General features: G+C 42.7%; 1 protein-coding gene across 1 annotated transcript in view; it reads right to left on the bottom strand.

The window, feature by feature from the left end:
* Positions 1–16,614, bottom strand: part of LOC109301394 (poly [ADP-ribose] polymerase 14-like) — a 56,876-nt gene that overhangs the window by 23,141 nt on the left and 17,121 nt on the right. Inside the window, exons 6-12 of the mRNA XM_019522549.1 lie at positions 13,815–16,099; positions 11,799–12,035; positions 10,400–10,621; positions 9,834–9,897; positions 7,854–8,003; positions 6,780–6,842; positions 3,145–3,312 (exon numbers count right to left, since the gene is read on the bottom strand). Of these exons, the coding sequence (XP_019378094.1) occupies positions 3,145–3,312; positions 6,780–6,842; positions 7,854–8,003; positions 9,834–9,897; positions 10,400–10,621; positions 11,799–12,035; positions 13,815–16,099 (3,189 nt within the window). The remainder of the gene's footprint in view (positions 1–3,144; positions 3,313–6,779; positions 6,843–7,853; positions 8,004–9,833; positions 9,898–10,399; positions 10,622–11,798; positions 12,036–13,814; positions 16,100–16,614) is intronic.

Here is a 16,614-nt window from a genome sequence, read left to right as displayed (position 1 = left end):
CCAAGGGGAGGGTGCCAGGGCTGGCTCTGACCAGATCCCCATGAGTATGTTGGCCAATAAGGGGCCCATGTTTTATACTCTTGCTGTGTTTAATCAGCGTCATAGTTGGTTTCTAGTACTGAGTACATGCTGCCTTTGGCAGCTGTTTAATGAAAGATAATGTATTTAATGAGGATTCCATGTATACAAGTATAAGTATACCCAGGAGGTAGCTACCAAGGAGGAGTATACCTCCTTGGCTTGCACTTGCAGGAAGTCAGTGAAGAAGGCCAAGCTGCAATGGACTCAGGCTGGCGACAAAAATAGAAGACAACAAAAAATCCTTCTTCAGGTATACAGGGAGCAAAAAGAAGGCACAGAGTAACATAGGACCCCTACAGGACAAAGGGCAACTGGTGACAGATAGGAGGCACAAGGCTGAACTCTTCAATGAGTATTTTGCCTTTGTATTCCTAAATGGATCAAGACAAATCTCCCAACTGAATTATAGATAGGCACAGGAGGAACACTCGCCCACCAACTGTCAGCACTGACCTAGTAAAGGGACACTTGGAGGGGATGGATGTATTTAAGTCAGCAGGCCTGAATGATCTTCACCCAAGGGTGCTGAAAGAATTGGCCAGTGTCACAGCAGAGCCACTGGCACACCTGAGCACTCACAGTGCTCAGGTCAGGTCCCAGAGGACTGGAAAAGGGCCAATGTGGTCCCTATTTTCAAGAAGGGGAGGAGGGAAGATCTGGGTAATTACAGGTCAGTTAGTCTTACCTTTATCCTTGGGAAAATCTTCGAAAAAATGATCGAGGATCACATTTGTGGGAGCCCAGCAGGAAAAATAATGCTAAAGGACAACCAGCATGGGTTCATTGCAGGTAGATCCTGCCTGACTAACCTTGTTTCTTTTTATGACCAGGTCACAAAATGCAGAAGTTGAGGTAGATGTAATCTACTTGGATTTTAAGAAGGCCTTCGATACGGTATCTCATCCTATTCTCATAAACAAACTGAGCAGCTGTGACATAGATGATTACACAGTTGGGTAGTAGCAAATTGGCTTCAGGGTCGCACCCAGAGAGTGGTGGTGGAAGGGTCAGTATTGACCTGGAAAGATGTGGACAGTGAGGTCCCCCAAGGCTCAGTCCTTGGACCTGTGCTATTCAATGTTTTCATCAGTGACTTGGATGAGGGTGTGGAGAGCACCCTGCCCAAATTCGTGGATGACACAAAATTATAGGGTAAAGTAAACACACTAGTGGGAAGGGATTGAATCCAGGTGGACCTGGACAGGTTGGAAAAGTGGGCAGAAAAGAATAGGATGCAGTTCAACAAAGACACATGCAAAGTGCTGCATCTAGGGAGAAGGAATCACCAACACACCTATAGGCTAGGGGATGACCTTCTCAGCAGCACAGCAGCAGAAAGGGATCTTGGGGTCATAGTTGTCTCCAACAGGAATATGAGTCATCAGTGTGACAAAGTAATTAGTAAAGCTAACCACACTTTGTCATGCATTAACAGGTGCATGATGAACAGGTCCAGGGAGGTGATGCTTCCTCTCTATGCGACACTGGTCAGGCTGCAGCTGGAATACAGCGTCCAATTCTGGGCGCCACACTTCAAGGGGGATGTGGACAACCTTGAGAGGGTCCAGAGGAGGGCCACTTGTATGGTTAGGTGCCTGCAGGTAAGACCCTATGAGGAGAGACTGAGGGACCTGGATCTCTTCAGCCTTTGCAAGAGAAGGCTGAGAGGTGATCTTGTGGCCGTTTTCAAATTCACTGGGGGGGACGGCACGGGGGAACAGCAAGAAATAGGAGATACTCTGTTTACCAAGACACCCATTGGAATAAACAGGGACAACAGCCACAAACTGATGAACAGCAGATTTAGGGTGGACATCAGGAAGAACTTCTTTACGGTAAGGGTTGCCAGAATCTGGAATGGGCTTCAAGGGAGGTGGTGCTCTCCCCTACCTTGGGGGTCTTTAAGAGGAGACTGGACAAGCACCTGGCTGGGAGTCATCTGACCCCAGTGCTCTTTCCTGCCCAAGGCAGAGGGTCTGACTTGATGATCTATTGACCCTAACACCTGTGAAACTATAAAACTATAAGACGAAGAGCGGTTTTCCCCAGGCTGACTGGGGAAAAAACCCTTATCTTGTATTTGAGTAAATATGGTACTCCTTCCTCAGGTTTAGAGTTCCTTTGAAATAAACAGGGTGGCTCCCTTAAATAAAATGTTACAGGAATCTTAAAAAAAAAAAGATATGAAATTGTTGGCGCATATTAAAAGATGTCTTTTTAATGTTCCTTAGACTAAAAATGCTACATCTAATTTTTTAGAGAAATACTAAAAGGCAACATTTTTTTTCTGGATAATGTTACAACAGTATCAATGTACTATTAATTAGCATGAATAGTAGATTGATCCTTGCCCATTGCTACATGATTTATTCAAGGTTTACCTATTGAATGTGGCTCCTCAGTCACACAGTCACTTCCCAGTATTGTGAAGCATGAACAGTGATTCTCAACCTCTTTAGACCTGAGGCACCCCTTAAAAAATGCCAACTCTTAGTTTTCATTAATTTTTTGACTACAGAAAAAAGAATAGTGCAATTCTTCAGTTTCAAAGAACTCAAAAAAACCACAGCAGGTAACAATGTATTTTAACAGTACAGATTCCTATCTGAAATCTCTGGGTTTATCTTCTGAATCATGTTTGCATACCCACCAGTGCTAACATTACATGGCACCCCATGGCAATCTCGAAAGCATCTCAAAGTACTCCACGGTGCCTAGACATCCTGGTTGAGAATCACTGGTCTAAAAGATCTGGCAAGTATTTGGGCTGATTATGCTTCTACCAACATAAAAAGGAAAATTGTCTAGCCTTTAGGTGCTAATGATACATAGATAATTACAAGAAAACCTGTAAAATAAAGTGACAGTATTAAAAGATGCCATTAGTGCATGCACTATTAGTTAAATGATCTTCATTTGGCTTCTCCTTTCAAAATCTACCTGACACTCCTCTTCCCAGCTCAGGTGTGATAATAATATTGACTGAGTTCCCCAAATCCATCACCTTTCTTAAATAAAGACTAAACCAAAGGAGATTTGATACTTTTCTAAGGGAATGCAAACCTGTTCCAATTGCTGGGAAGGTGACAGACTCATATCCTTTCAGTTCACACTCCTGGAGCACTTTAGACACTTGGCCTTTGATGCTGTTATGGGGAACAAGGTGAATAATATTTTTACACATCAGCTTTCCACCCTGAGTGGTTATGAAGCCACTGTGACGCTGTGCACCTGGAAGACAGAAGTTAAAGAAATGAGTCATAAGATAAACAGATCGACTCTGTTATAACATATCTGCATATCAGCTGGTGGGGAATTATTCCACAGACTTTAGTGGAGCAATGCTGATTTAACCCAGGTCAGAATATGGCCTTCAGAAGATAAACTTGCCTGATTCTTGCAAGCAGAAGAGTAGTAAGAGAATCTATCTTATATGTTTTATCCATACACACCTAGTGATATTCTAGCAGCTTTGCCCAATTACTGTTTTCACTGCTAGCTACTCTTAGCATATCTTCCATTGGTTGGGAACTGTGCACACATTCATCATTTCCTGCCTTACTTACCAATAAAACTGGGAAACTCTACAAAGGACAGTTTACCATTTAACACAGCCAGCTTTCTAAATTCACATTTAACTTACAAATATTTAATTTACATTCACATTTCTAAGAATGCGTGCCAGCAGAAAGGCTACACAATTTCTGCCTGAAAACCCCCTATTTTCTGCCTTACCTTCAGAGATGACTTCTTACTATCTCAGAGCCAAGCTGATTGATTTTTAAAAGACAAGGAGTCATAGGGCTACACTAAGAAGCCTGAGGCACATAGGAAGCAAAAAGTCTTATAAATTATTATTTTGCCTAGAATGTAAAATGAACCTACATTACACAACTCCAGTGGCTTTGTGAGTGTAAGGGCGGCATCAAGTGCTGCCTTTGTGCCACCGTAAAAATAATGTTATACTGGCATATAGTGAAAGCAAACAGATGTCCATACCTTTTGGCACACCACAAATGCTCAAATTTGTGGCCACGACCAAAGGGAGTGATAAATTGTGCTGCTTTACCATGACCAATGTCTGTTTGTTTACGGTGGGAGAGGACAGGCTGCCTAAAGCTGCCTGTGCTTTCCAGCCACTCCAGGCAGGGGGCCCACAAGCTTACGGGGCCTGGTCCTGCATACCCCAGGAATTTCCAGGCAGAATCAGGTCCCTCCCACCTTGGGGGTGCCTGCCTCATTTTTCCCACTTACCCAGATGAGTCCCAGGGATCTCCTGATATGTGCTTGGGTAAGCGAGGCAAGTCAGGGTTTCCCCGTTTCCTCAGACACATACCCAAAGCCTCCAGGGAGTGTCTGGGTAAACAGGAAAATGCAAGGCTTCACCCCAAAGCAGGGTGCATGCTTCTGGCTTGCAGATATGTGTCCCATGTTGGAACACAGCCATGATACACAGTTCCTCAGCATGTATCTGCAAGTGCAAGGGAGGGGAAAACGCTCATTGGGTCCCCCCTCTGTATACGCAGCCCACACTCCATGTTGCTGACAGCATATTGCAACACAGCTAATCATGCGTCACAGATAATGTCTGTTTTCATTCTAAGGCTACACATTGCCCAACACAGCAAAAGACAATGAATAAGAGATGCTGTGTGCCCACTGAAAAATGCTCAGAGTTCTCCATGCCTACTAACCCAGGAGATGAGAGCATTAGGTCTTTTACAGGCTGTCTTCAGTACCTTGCCAGTTCAGGCTTATGAAAAGTAATAACTCATGGATGTGACAAGAGAGAAAAATGGCTTAAAAAGTGCAATGTTGGGATTTATCTGCTGGAATTCATGGGGTCTTTCTTTCATTTTCTGCCTCAGGATATGTACTGACAATCTTTCTTAAGCTAGTGGGGTTCAACCACAGTGGACAAAGATTTAAGTTCAGTACTGATCCAACAGAATAGAAAGGCTATTGAAAAACACCTACATGTGGTATATAGAGTTACATATTTTCAGTTAAATATATACTTTCAATTGCACTTTTAAATCCGAAAGACCTCAAACTAACAGTATTTAGGGGACCGATCCTGCACCCACTGAGTCCCTGGCACAAATCCCATCAACTTGTCTATGAGTGAGATCACTCCCAAAATTGCTGACACCTTGGTTCAAGAAGAAACTTAAAGTATGTAAGCATAAAGTTCTACTAAAGTCACTACGACTGTTCATCTTAGTAAAGAGAGGCACATGCTGAAGTTTCTTCATCATTTAGATTCTAAGACTACACTTATTTTCAAAAGCTCAGTAAGCTCCAAAAATCTCTGCCTTCCAAATTCTCTTCCTTCTTTAAACATGCTTGTTGTCCAAATGACAACTGCCCTGAGAGTGGAAATATTCAAAAACAAACTTCCAAAAGGTCTTTGATCTAGTATCCCACAATGTCCTCATGAGAACATTGGAGGATTGTGGGCTTAACTCTGAGACAGTCAGGTGGGTGAGAAACTGGCTGTAGGGTATGACCCAGAGAGTCATAGTGAATGGATCTGTGTCATCCTGGCTAGAAGTGGGCAGCAGTGTCATGCAGGGGTCAGTGCTCGGTCCAATACTTTTCAACATCTTTATTAAAGATTTGCATGTGGGGGTGAAGAGCTCACTGGCCAAGTTTGCAGATGACATCAAGTTATGGGGAAGTGTGGTCACACTTGAAGATAAGCTATAGATACAGGTGGACCTAGACAGGCTAGCAAGTTGGGCGGATCAAAACCTGATGAAGTTCAATGTCGAGAAATGTAAAGCGCTCCACCTTGGGACGAGCAACCCCCACCACACCTACCGGTTTGGCAGCACCAAACTGACTAGCACCACGAATGAAAGGGACTGGGGGTAATAACAGACCATAGTATGGATATGGCAGTGCAATGCTGTACCCAGTAGGGCAAATAATACTCTGGCGTGCATCAATCGATGTATCTCCAGCAAAGCCAAGGTGGTGATTCTTCTGCTCTACTCAGTACTGGTGAGACCACAGCTGGAGGACTGCGTCCAGTTCTGGGCACTGCACTTAAACAAGGATGTGGACAAGCTTGAGAAAGCCCAAAGAAGAGCCACCTGTATGATCACAGTCTTAAAGGGCAAGCCATACGAGGAAAGGCTGAGGGACCTGCGACTTTTCAGCCTGAGGAAAAGAGGGCTGACAGGGGACTTGGTAGCAGCTTACTGCTACACTAAGGGAGTGCATCAAGGGCTCGGTGAGCAACTGTTCACCAGGGCACCTGAAGGAAAAAACAGAAATAGTAGCCACAAACTCCTGAAAGATCAATTCAGGATCAACATTAGGAAAAACTTCACAGTCAAGGTGTCCAGATGGTGGAATAAGCTCCCTCCAGAGGTGGTGCAATTGCCTACCCTGGAAATTTTCAAGAGGAAACTGGACAGTCACCCTGCTGGGGTCCCATTACTTCCAGTTATCTTTCCTGCTTCATGCAGGGAGCTGGACTTGATGATCTTCCGAGGTCCCTTATGGCCTCTTACAATTTATAAATCTATGAAAAACCAAAATTATTTTCTATAATACAATTTATATATGCCTGTAATCTGATAGGATTAGAAAATGTTGCCATATAATGAGTTAGCATAAGAAGCCATTCCAATTCTAGAAATAACAAGTTTAGAAAAAAAAAATAAACAGAACACATAGCTATATTGTACCTAATTGGGCACATTCTCCGTTAACCAGGGGTCCAGCTGCCTCTAAAATTGCTTTGGAGACACCTTCAAAAAAAAGAAGCAGCATGTCAGTTTAGCAAGTCAAACTATCAAAAAAACATATCACACTTTAATAAGAAAGTTTTAATTAACTCTCAAACTTTGCCCTGTTTTCATGCAGAGAGAGCCGGAATTTACATTCCTTCTGTGGCTAAAATTCCCACGAGCCCAAAATCTCCAAGATGTTAAGCCTTGCTAGTTCCTGCTGTGCTTAGTAATCAGCATGATGTGTTGTATTGCCTGCAAAAAATATATAGCATTCATTCTTGACTGCAGATGTGCTATGTCATAGCTTTATCAATTTATAATGCACCAGTCACCAGGCCGTCTCCTTGGTTTGTATTATATCATTCATCACATTTTTTTTCTTGTAATGATATTTTAACATGTAAAACTTTAGTTCCTCACTGGTTGCTTTGGCCTATATTAAGATGGGATGTGTTGTAGCAGTGCTGGTCACAGTTTACTGGAGGGGCTCTGGGCTCTAAAATTTCTATTTATTGAAACAACTGTTATTGTGAAACAAATATAATCATCTGCACATACCTTAAATACTTCATGCACCACTAGTTGAATATACCTATTTATAGGATCTGTACAGCACCTGGGCACCAAGACCTGTTTACTTAACAGAGTGTTGCCTTCTTTATGTCATAGCTGGGATAAGCACATATGCTGAAACTGAAGTTTCCTTGTTATAAACAAGAGGGAATTGCTAGCAGGCACTTCCCTCTAAAACTGAGATCTCTACACATTTACTGTTTTGTTAACCTTCATCACCAGTTTGAGAAACAGACAAGGAGACTGGACGGTCACCTTGCTGGGGTCACCTGACCCCCAGTTATCGTTCCTGCTTGGTGCAAGGGGCTGGACCTGATGAAATTCCATGGCCCCTTCCGGCCTGACAATCTATGAAAATACTTTATTTAAAAAGTTTTAAACATTGAAAATATTTTCCCTTATTTTCAACAACTGGCAGCGAATGTATCATTAAATTGCATATAGGCAATAAAGTACCTGAGTAGGAATTGAATGTTTCGTTGGATATGTTTACAATAACATCTGCTTTTTCCTTGGTGATGTCTCCGGTTGCTACCCGGAATGTTATGGAACCAATCTGCATCTCATGAACTCCCAGTACTGGAGTTGAAACTTGCCCAAAGAAAGCTGCAAGGTAATAACAAACATACTGAGAGAGGTCTGTTCTAGTAAAATTGCTATTTCCTTGAGATTACATATGCCTTGCATAGTTAGCGAAGTGCTGGCAACTTGGCCTCTCCAAACTTTAAATATCTTCTTTAGCACCAAGATTTCTAAACCCAGATTTCTAGCTTCTATAGGGTCTTTACCTACCCTCCACCTCCCACCTATTAGATATTGCTATAACTTTAGCCCACTGATGTTGACAAATTTTTTTCTATGAGCTTCAACAGGAGAAGAGATGGACTCTGTATTGATGTGAATCCATCACCTGTGTTACCTGCTGCTCACTCATATTTTCATGACTGTGCTGGCAGGCCTGTCCTCCTACAAATTAGTTAAGTGGAAAAGAAGCCACCCCTGATCTTTACATAAATCCACTGTTATCCTCTTTGTTATCTTTGAGCAAATGAGCATTTTGCTTTCTGCTTTCACAAGCTGTATAAGGAACAGGAATCAACCAGGCACTGACTCATTTCTATCAAGATGAAAGTTAATATGCTTGTTAGCTGGATATGGTTAGATTGGGCAAGTGGCAAAAATATCAGTTTTTTCAAATCAGCCACAACATTAATCCCTCATTTGTTTCACTGTGAAAAGTGCCCTATCAACTAGACTACTGGATATAAGGCTCATAGGATCATTTCCTTTTTCCTCTCTTCACCATGGTCATACATACATTTCCTTCCCGTTCCGCCCCTTTGGACAAATTGGATTGTGTGATAATGGAGGCATTTAATACGTAGCCCTAAGAAAGACATACAGGCAATCCCCGCTTAACACTGTTTCGCTTAGCGCTATTTCGCTATAAGGCTCATTTTAAATTGATACCTGATTTCACTTAGCGCTCAGCAAGTTTTGTTAGAACACTCATGGTCACCATCTTGGGTCATTAAAAACAATTGTGATCGTCATCGTGGGTCATCAAATACTTTCGGTTTCGCTTAACACCCGTTTCACTTAACGCTCGGTTTTTTGGGAACCAATTAAGAGTGCAAAGTGGGGGTTGCCTGTACATCCGGAGTTTACTACTGGCTGTCTGTAGGCAATTCTCTGTTCAATGCTTAGCTGTAGGTATATAAAGGTTTCCCATTGAGAACTGGAGAGCTTTCCCAAACTAGAATACAATCAGCTTCTAGAGATATACTAAACTTCCCTTTGCAAGAATGGGAGACAGAACCAGAGAATCATAGAAAGTTAAGGTTGGACGGGACCTCAGGAGGTCACATCTAGTCCAACCCCCTGCTCAAAGCAAAACCATCCCCAACTAGATCATCCCAGCCAGAGCTTTGTCTAGCCAGGTCTTAAAAACCTCCACGGATGGAGATTCCACCACCTCTCTGGGTAACTTGTTCCAGTGCTTCACCACCCTCCTAGTGAGACAGTTTTTCCTAATATCCAACCTAAACCTCCCTTGCTGCAACTTGAGACCATTGCTCCTTTTTTCTGTCAAAGAGACCTAGGTGCCTAACAGGCTAAATGGAATTGGTCCTCTGAGATGCATAATTATTGGGAGAGTAGCAGCTAAGTCCTCAAACACCTAATGGATGGAACAGTCCCTGGGCTATGTGAAGTAGGAGCAGATTCTCCTTCAAGTAGCAAGGTTGGCACCATCTCTGAAGAGCAGAAGTGTCACCACCACACAATGTGTTCTCTCCAGAGATTTTCAAGTCAAGATTTAAAGTGTCAGTCCATTTGAAAGGAAACAATATTCTTTGGCCTGCAACCTACGTTCTCTTGTCACCAGCACATGGATAAAACTGCTTTAAAAAGTCCAATCCAAACAAACAAACTTACTCGGGTTTGGGGGTGCAGCCTTGCGTTTACCTCCAAGTCTACACTGTACTTCATCAGTAAAGGCCTAGAAAGAGAAAAAAAAAATTATCAGCTGCAGTGAAGGCTTCAGAGATTTGGCCAGGAGAAATAGGTTCAAACATTAATATATTTATAAGCAAAACTAATAGTTATGTATCTCCAGCTGAGATGTTTCTCAGCTTTTCCTTAAAAGTTTGACACTGCAACACTCATTCAGAAGACCAAATCCTGAGATTGTTCCTCACTTTTCACTGAATATTATTTATACAGACTAACTCTCAAAGTCAATGGCAGTTTGCTTGAGCATGGATTTCTGATTCCAAGACACTGACTTCAATGGCCCATCTTTCATGAACCAGGACTTCCAACACGAGGGTCAGTCACAAGATCAGGCTCACTGAGAGACTGGCATAAGGCTGTCATGGAAATTATTTGGAATTAAAATACTAAATTTGGCCTATAAAAAACCCCAGCTTAACTACATTATATTGATAATAAATAACTAGAACAAAATCAAACAGGAAAGGCATTGTCTTGAGAGAAATTACCTGAATGTTATCTGTATCACTTGGGTGCAACAAAAAGTGAACTTCCTGAAGAGACTTCAAGTTGTGATTGCTACTGAATTTGAATACTTCATCAAACATTAATTTAGCCACAATGTGTTTGGGAAACCCAAACCCACCACTCCCGATTGCTGGAAAAGTAATAGACTTTAAAGACAGCTCCCGGGTTTTCTTCAGGCATTGTTGGACTATGTCTCCTAGGCTCTGTAAAACACATCAAAGATTATTTTGGTGAGTACAGTATTTAATCTCTAATCCCAGGGAGTTTCTATTGATACTAAAAAAAACCCTCAATGGTAAACAGACATTGACATATCTGGCCACTGGTGTCAAAAGTGGACTGGACAAGTTTGCTGACGCCACCAAGCTTTGGGGAAGAGTTTTCACACTTGAGGATAGGCTGATGATCCAGGCCTCGATAGGCTTGCAAGGTGGGCGGATGAAAACCTGATGGCATTCACGATGGAGAGATTCAAGGTACTCTACCTCGGAAATAAAAACCCGCATCACACTTATAGGCTCAGCAAAGCTACACTCACTAGTACCACAACTGAAAGAGACTCAGGGGTCATGATTGACCACAAGATGAATATGAGACACCAATGTGATACTGCAGCTGGCACAACGAACAAAACTCTGGCTTGCATCTACCAATGCATCTCAAGCAAGACCCAGGATGTCATCCTCCCACTGTACTTGGCCTTGATGAGGCCGCATCTGGAATACTGCATCCAATTCTGGGCTCCACAATTTAGGAAGGATGTGAAGAAGCTTGAAAGAGTCCAGAGGAGAGCCATGCACATGATCAGAGGGGAGGATAATAGGTCTTATGAAGAGAGGCTGCAAGCCATGGGACACTTCAGCGTGGAGAAAACAAGGCTCAGGGGTGACTTGGCGGCAGCCTATAAGTACATAGGGGTGTACATCAGGAACTGGGGGAACCCCTGTTCACCAGAGCACCCCAAGGGATGACAAGGTCCAACAGTCACAAACTCCTGCAAGACCATTTTAGGCTGGACATAAAGAAAACCTTCTTTACTGTCCGAGCCCCCAAGACCTGGAATAGACTCCCCACAGAGGTGGTGCAAGCACCTACTCTGGACACTTTCAAGAAATATTTGGACGCTTATCTTGCTGGGATCCTTTGACCCCAGCTGACTTCCTGCTCCTGGGGCAGGGGGCTGGACCTGATGATCTTACGAGGTCCCCTCCAGCCCGAATGTCTGTGAAATCTATGTCAAATAAATAAATGCAACCTACTCTCTGTAAAGTACTAGAATGCAAATTTAGCACCGCATTCCCATTAAATCTGTTTACATGTCTAGCAAGCACATTCATACAAAATCAGTAGTCAGATAAAAAGCTATACAAAGTTTGCTACCTGCAAGGCAGTTCCTTTCCCCTGATCCCAGGTAGGAATAACAACATGAAACAGAAAACTGCAGGTCAGGTTATATCCTTTTGTTTGGAACACAGCCCCTATATTAGCTACTTGTCCTTCTGTTTTCTCAGCAAACTCCAGCTGGAGGGCTGGTCCAGCCTTCAACAGCAAGGCTCTGGAAAGTGGACCCACACCAAGCCTCAGATCTGCACCAATGCTGCTTACAATAACATCCGTCTGAAACAGAAGGAAAACAAAGATATTTATAACAGGATTTTAAATTGAAATATTCACCGGCACCACTAAGCTATCTCAGTACCACTCAACAGGAAACATAAAGGAACTTGATTCTTAATGGGGATTCTGCATGACACAGATTCAGGGGATTTCCTCTGTTGTGGATAGGGACCTACCAAAATTGTGGTGGAAGCTCGTGGCACAGCAGCACCTTTAATCTCACACTTTTCACCGTGCCCGTCCTCCTTCCCTCCCTCCCTCTCCCCCAGCTGCTGGGTGGCCAAGATGAATGCCATGGTTTTTGCATCTTGGCCACTGAGCAGCAGGAGATGTGGGGGGTGTTTAGGGTTAGGGTAAGTGGGGGGAGGGGGAGCATGGTTTGCATGGCAAAAAGAGCAAGATTAAAAGGCGCTGCTGTGGCATGAACTTCTTCTGCAATTTAGGTGGACCTCTAGTCATGGCATCATGGTTAGCCCACATTTTGATGCTCTCCATTCCTGGAAACATTTCCTAACTTCCTCTAGGAAGAAATGCTGCTATACAGCTTCTCCTTTGCATGGCATGTCCTAAGCAGAAGCAGCAGCTGCAAGACGGAGAAACAAATACAAGTTGCAGGCAGGTACGTGTGCACCTGATTAACTTCTCACATGGGAAGGAGCACGGATGTCTGCTTTCTTGGGCTTTGTCCTGCCATAAAAAATGTTGTGGCAGCAAAAGGCAGTGTCCTCTTTCAGCCCCAGAGATGTCACACGCAGCTATAACTAATGCCGTTTTCCTTCCTCTCCCAAGTGGAGGTGGGATGGGATGCTTAGAAAAGCAGTATCTCAGCTACAGAACTAGGATGGAGATAGTGGAAACTGGAACTGATTTTTTGCATCATGAAAACTCAATAAAGAGAAAAACCCAGATTTCTTCTACAAGTTCCCTTATAATATTAGAAGAGGCATTTTTAAAGGGGGATCGGTCTCCTTCAGTAACAGGGCTCCACAAAGGTCAAGAAAAGCAGTCGGTTCTACCCAGAGCAATACTCATGCTCTATAAAGGGGCAGAGCAAGTCTTTGAGAGGACTTTCAATGGTCAAGAAAAGAAAATTAGGGACCACTGAAATATACTAAAAAACATGAGCACTTTAAGCACTAAATGCCCCCCAAAATCTTGAAGGAGAAAAACACAGACTAAGCAGTAAGTGGAGTCACACTGAATTAGACAATGTTAGTCCAGCTAAACCAGACTGATGTGCTCTAGATATGTGGACCGTGGTGGAAACAAAGATGTCATCAGCTCTTATCTTCAGCAAAGACAAATCAAGCACCTAGTTCAGGTGTTGCTTTTCCAAAGAATGGTAAATCCTACAAGCTGGATACCTCACAGATCAGCGCGATGAGAGAGGAAAGAAACTACTCACAGCCCACATGAGACTTGGTAGTAGGAACAAAAGGAATGAATGGCGGTTCATGAATCTAGATTCAAACATCCTGACATCTGTGGTAGTTACATTTGGAACCTGGAAACTGGGAGCAGTTTGTACATGGGCTTTTCTTTATTGGGAATTGAATGAAAGCTACAATCCAAACCCCCATGAACAAGGATTCAGATCGAGCCATGAACTTTGTGACTTGTCTCTCTGTTTACCTATTTAATTAGCACACTGCGTATGCATCATTATGGAACACTCAGTTCCCAAATCAGACTACTGCTTTCTCATTTTCTGTTTAAATCTGGAAAGAAAAAAAAACTTCTCATAAAATTAGATGACGTCTAGAAAATGAAAACACTTACTGCAGCATCCTGAATGTCCCTTTCCTCCAGCATGATGTTCAGACCTTCATTTGTTTTGACCCTACGGTGATCCTCTTTGCTTTGAATATTTCTGCTTTCTCTGGGTGGTTTACTTGTTTTGGAAGGGGCAGGTGAATTGGGGTGGGGTGATTTATTGCTGAACACTTCTTTGAAAGCATTAATGAGAGCCTGACCTGTTTTCTCTGAGGAGTCTACAAGGTGAATCTCCTTCAGCGAGTTGTCCCCGACAGATTCTTCCAAGAAGTCCTTGATGGACGTTGCAATTGAATGTACGCACCTTTCTAACGGGAATCCAAAAATTCCCGAGCTGATCGCAGGAATTGCTATGGAGCGATGATTGTAGGTTTCAGCCAGTCTTAGACTTTCCTTAACGGATTTTTTTAACAGGCGCACGCACTTTTCTGCTTCACCCTGCACCCACCTGGGCCCAACAGCGTGAACCACCTGTTTGCAAGGGAGTTCCCCAGCCCCTGTAATCACCGCACACCCAGGCTGCAAACGGCCGTGCTGTCTCACAAAGCGGTCACATTCTGTCTGGAGTTCTGGGCCTGCAGCTGCTAAAAGTGCCCCGGCAAGGCCACCAAGGTGCTTTAAGTCTTCATTTGAGGCATTCACCACAACATCAACAGGATAACTGCACAAGTCACCTCTAAACACTGCCACCACCACCCCATTTCGCAGGTTCATTTTCCAAAGGGGCGGTCCTGTCTTAAAACTGCCAACCGCACCAGCTTCTTGTTCTCCATCTTCTTGCAGCCGGATCAAACACTTAAACTTTTGTTTGGCCTCAAAGACATACACATATTCTTTGTCTCTGAAAAATGCCTTGGCCCCTGGTTTATCAATTAACACATCTTTTGCATGCAGCGTGGATAGAATTTGTTCAACTACAGTCACCTCTTTCATCACATCCATTCTTGGTCCAGCCAGGGAAATACTTTTAGGTGAAGACTTTGAGCCAAAATTCACTGTCACATTTTTCTTCTGTAGGTCAAGCCAAATATTGGAGTTTTCCGTCTCTAGAAACTTTACAACTGCCACAGACTGAGCTTGGATTAGTTTTTCTATTTTTGTGTTTCTATCTACAAAATCAGAAAGTGCCAAATAGACATCTGAGACAGCCTTAGAGAAGCCAGTGACAACTACTTGCCCCTCTCTCCCCTCAGGCATCAGGAAATCAACTACAACAGTTTCCCACAAAGAATTATGTTTCCTACACAAAGAGCTTGTGAGTCTCTTCCATTCCACTTTTTGGATGACTTCTCTGTCCTCCACGGGAATGCATTTCCAGTCTAAATCTGTCTTCATTTTCTCTTCTGCTTCTAACAGATTTGCAAGGGACTCTCCTATTAGCACCACCGTATCATTCTCCAGCTCATAAATGGCATTAATTTTATTTGTCACAAATAAACTCTGCGACAGTGTTTCATTATTTACATGCTGCAGAAACTGGAGAATCTGAGGGTGAATATTAATTAGTTTCTGTGCCATATCCTGCACCTTTTCAAGTATGTCACTTTTGACCTTATACACTTCTGCAGCTATTCCACACAGGCTGATTTTCTTTGTTGGACCGCTGTAAGACATCTTCAGAGATGGGTATTCCTTACAAATACTTGCCTCGAACTTAGAATTGCGCAAAATTGCGTACTTCTTTGGGTCAACTGTAATAGTTATCTCTAAACTTTGCTTTTCTTTTTCCATTTCTTTGATAGCCTTCTCCATATGTTTTCTCAGTTCTTTTTCCATACCCTCCACAGTCAACCTGTGGCCTGCTATGACCACCATCTCTTCAGAAATATCAGCGGTGGTCAAAACACCATCCTTCATTACTTTCTTTTTTATATCTTCCCAAACTAGTGCATTTACGTGACACTTAGCAACCTTGTACTGTGACATGATATGTGAGAAAGCAGTGGTAGCATCTTTGTTCCAAGTTGGGATCACTTCAACCATCAATCTTCTTTGTTTGGACAACGCCACTAATGGAGACAACGTAACTTCAGACTGGGCACTTTCGGTTTGGGGCCATTTTAGGTCACAGTGGCATCTTGCCATGTCCTCATTTATTTTCTGGAGTAGTCTGTCAGATTTCTGTAAAAACTGCCAGAGGTAAGGATCCACTGCGATTGTGACTGGTTTTGGCATCTCTACTACAGGTCTGTCCTTCCCATATAAAGCTGTACCCAAAGACCTGTAGTATGGATACACGGAAATTGGTGTTTCATCAAGGAAATGCTGCTTGTCCAACAGAGCACTGAGATCTAAAAGTTAAAATATACAAAGAATTTCACTTCAAATAAATTAAGCAGAATTTAACATTCATAGACTAAGAAATAATATGCCTGTGTCTTTAGAAAGGCTATTTTTTTGGCTTTATGCTTCCCTAAACACTGTTTTGGGACTGAAGGAATGTTGTGTTTGTTTTCTACTATCACCTTGTTTTGATGTATACGTTCATGCACATATTCATCTTCACAATTATGCCTTAGGATGATGCCTAATTGACAGATGCACCGAGCACAGTGCCATTTCAAAAGTATGAGTACATGTTTCTTATTCTCATTAATCAGTCTATGGGTGCAGCATCTATCAAAAAGGGGTGTCAATTTTGGGGCGCTCTTTTGCAGTTTTAAAAATGAAAAATACTGGAGAGAAAAATACAAAGTTAGAATCCAATACCTACATCACCTTGAGCCAAGACGCATATGAATGTGTAACATAATTATACATTTTAAGCAAATACTGAAAGTGTTAGGGGAAAAAAAAAAAAAAAAAA

The sequence above is a fragment of the Gavialis gangeticus genome, unplaced genomic scaffold (genome assembly GCF_001723915.1).
Source record: "Gavialis gangeticus isolate Ggan-Ray unplaced genomic scaffold, GavGan_comp1, whole genome shotgun sequence".
Classification (NCBI taxonomy): Eukaryota; Metazoa; Chordata; order Crocodylia; family Gavialidae; genus Gavialis; species Gavialis gangeticus.
The sequence above is the reverse complement of the archived record's forward strand: the minus strand, read 5'-3'. Positions and strand labels throughout refer to the sequence as shown.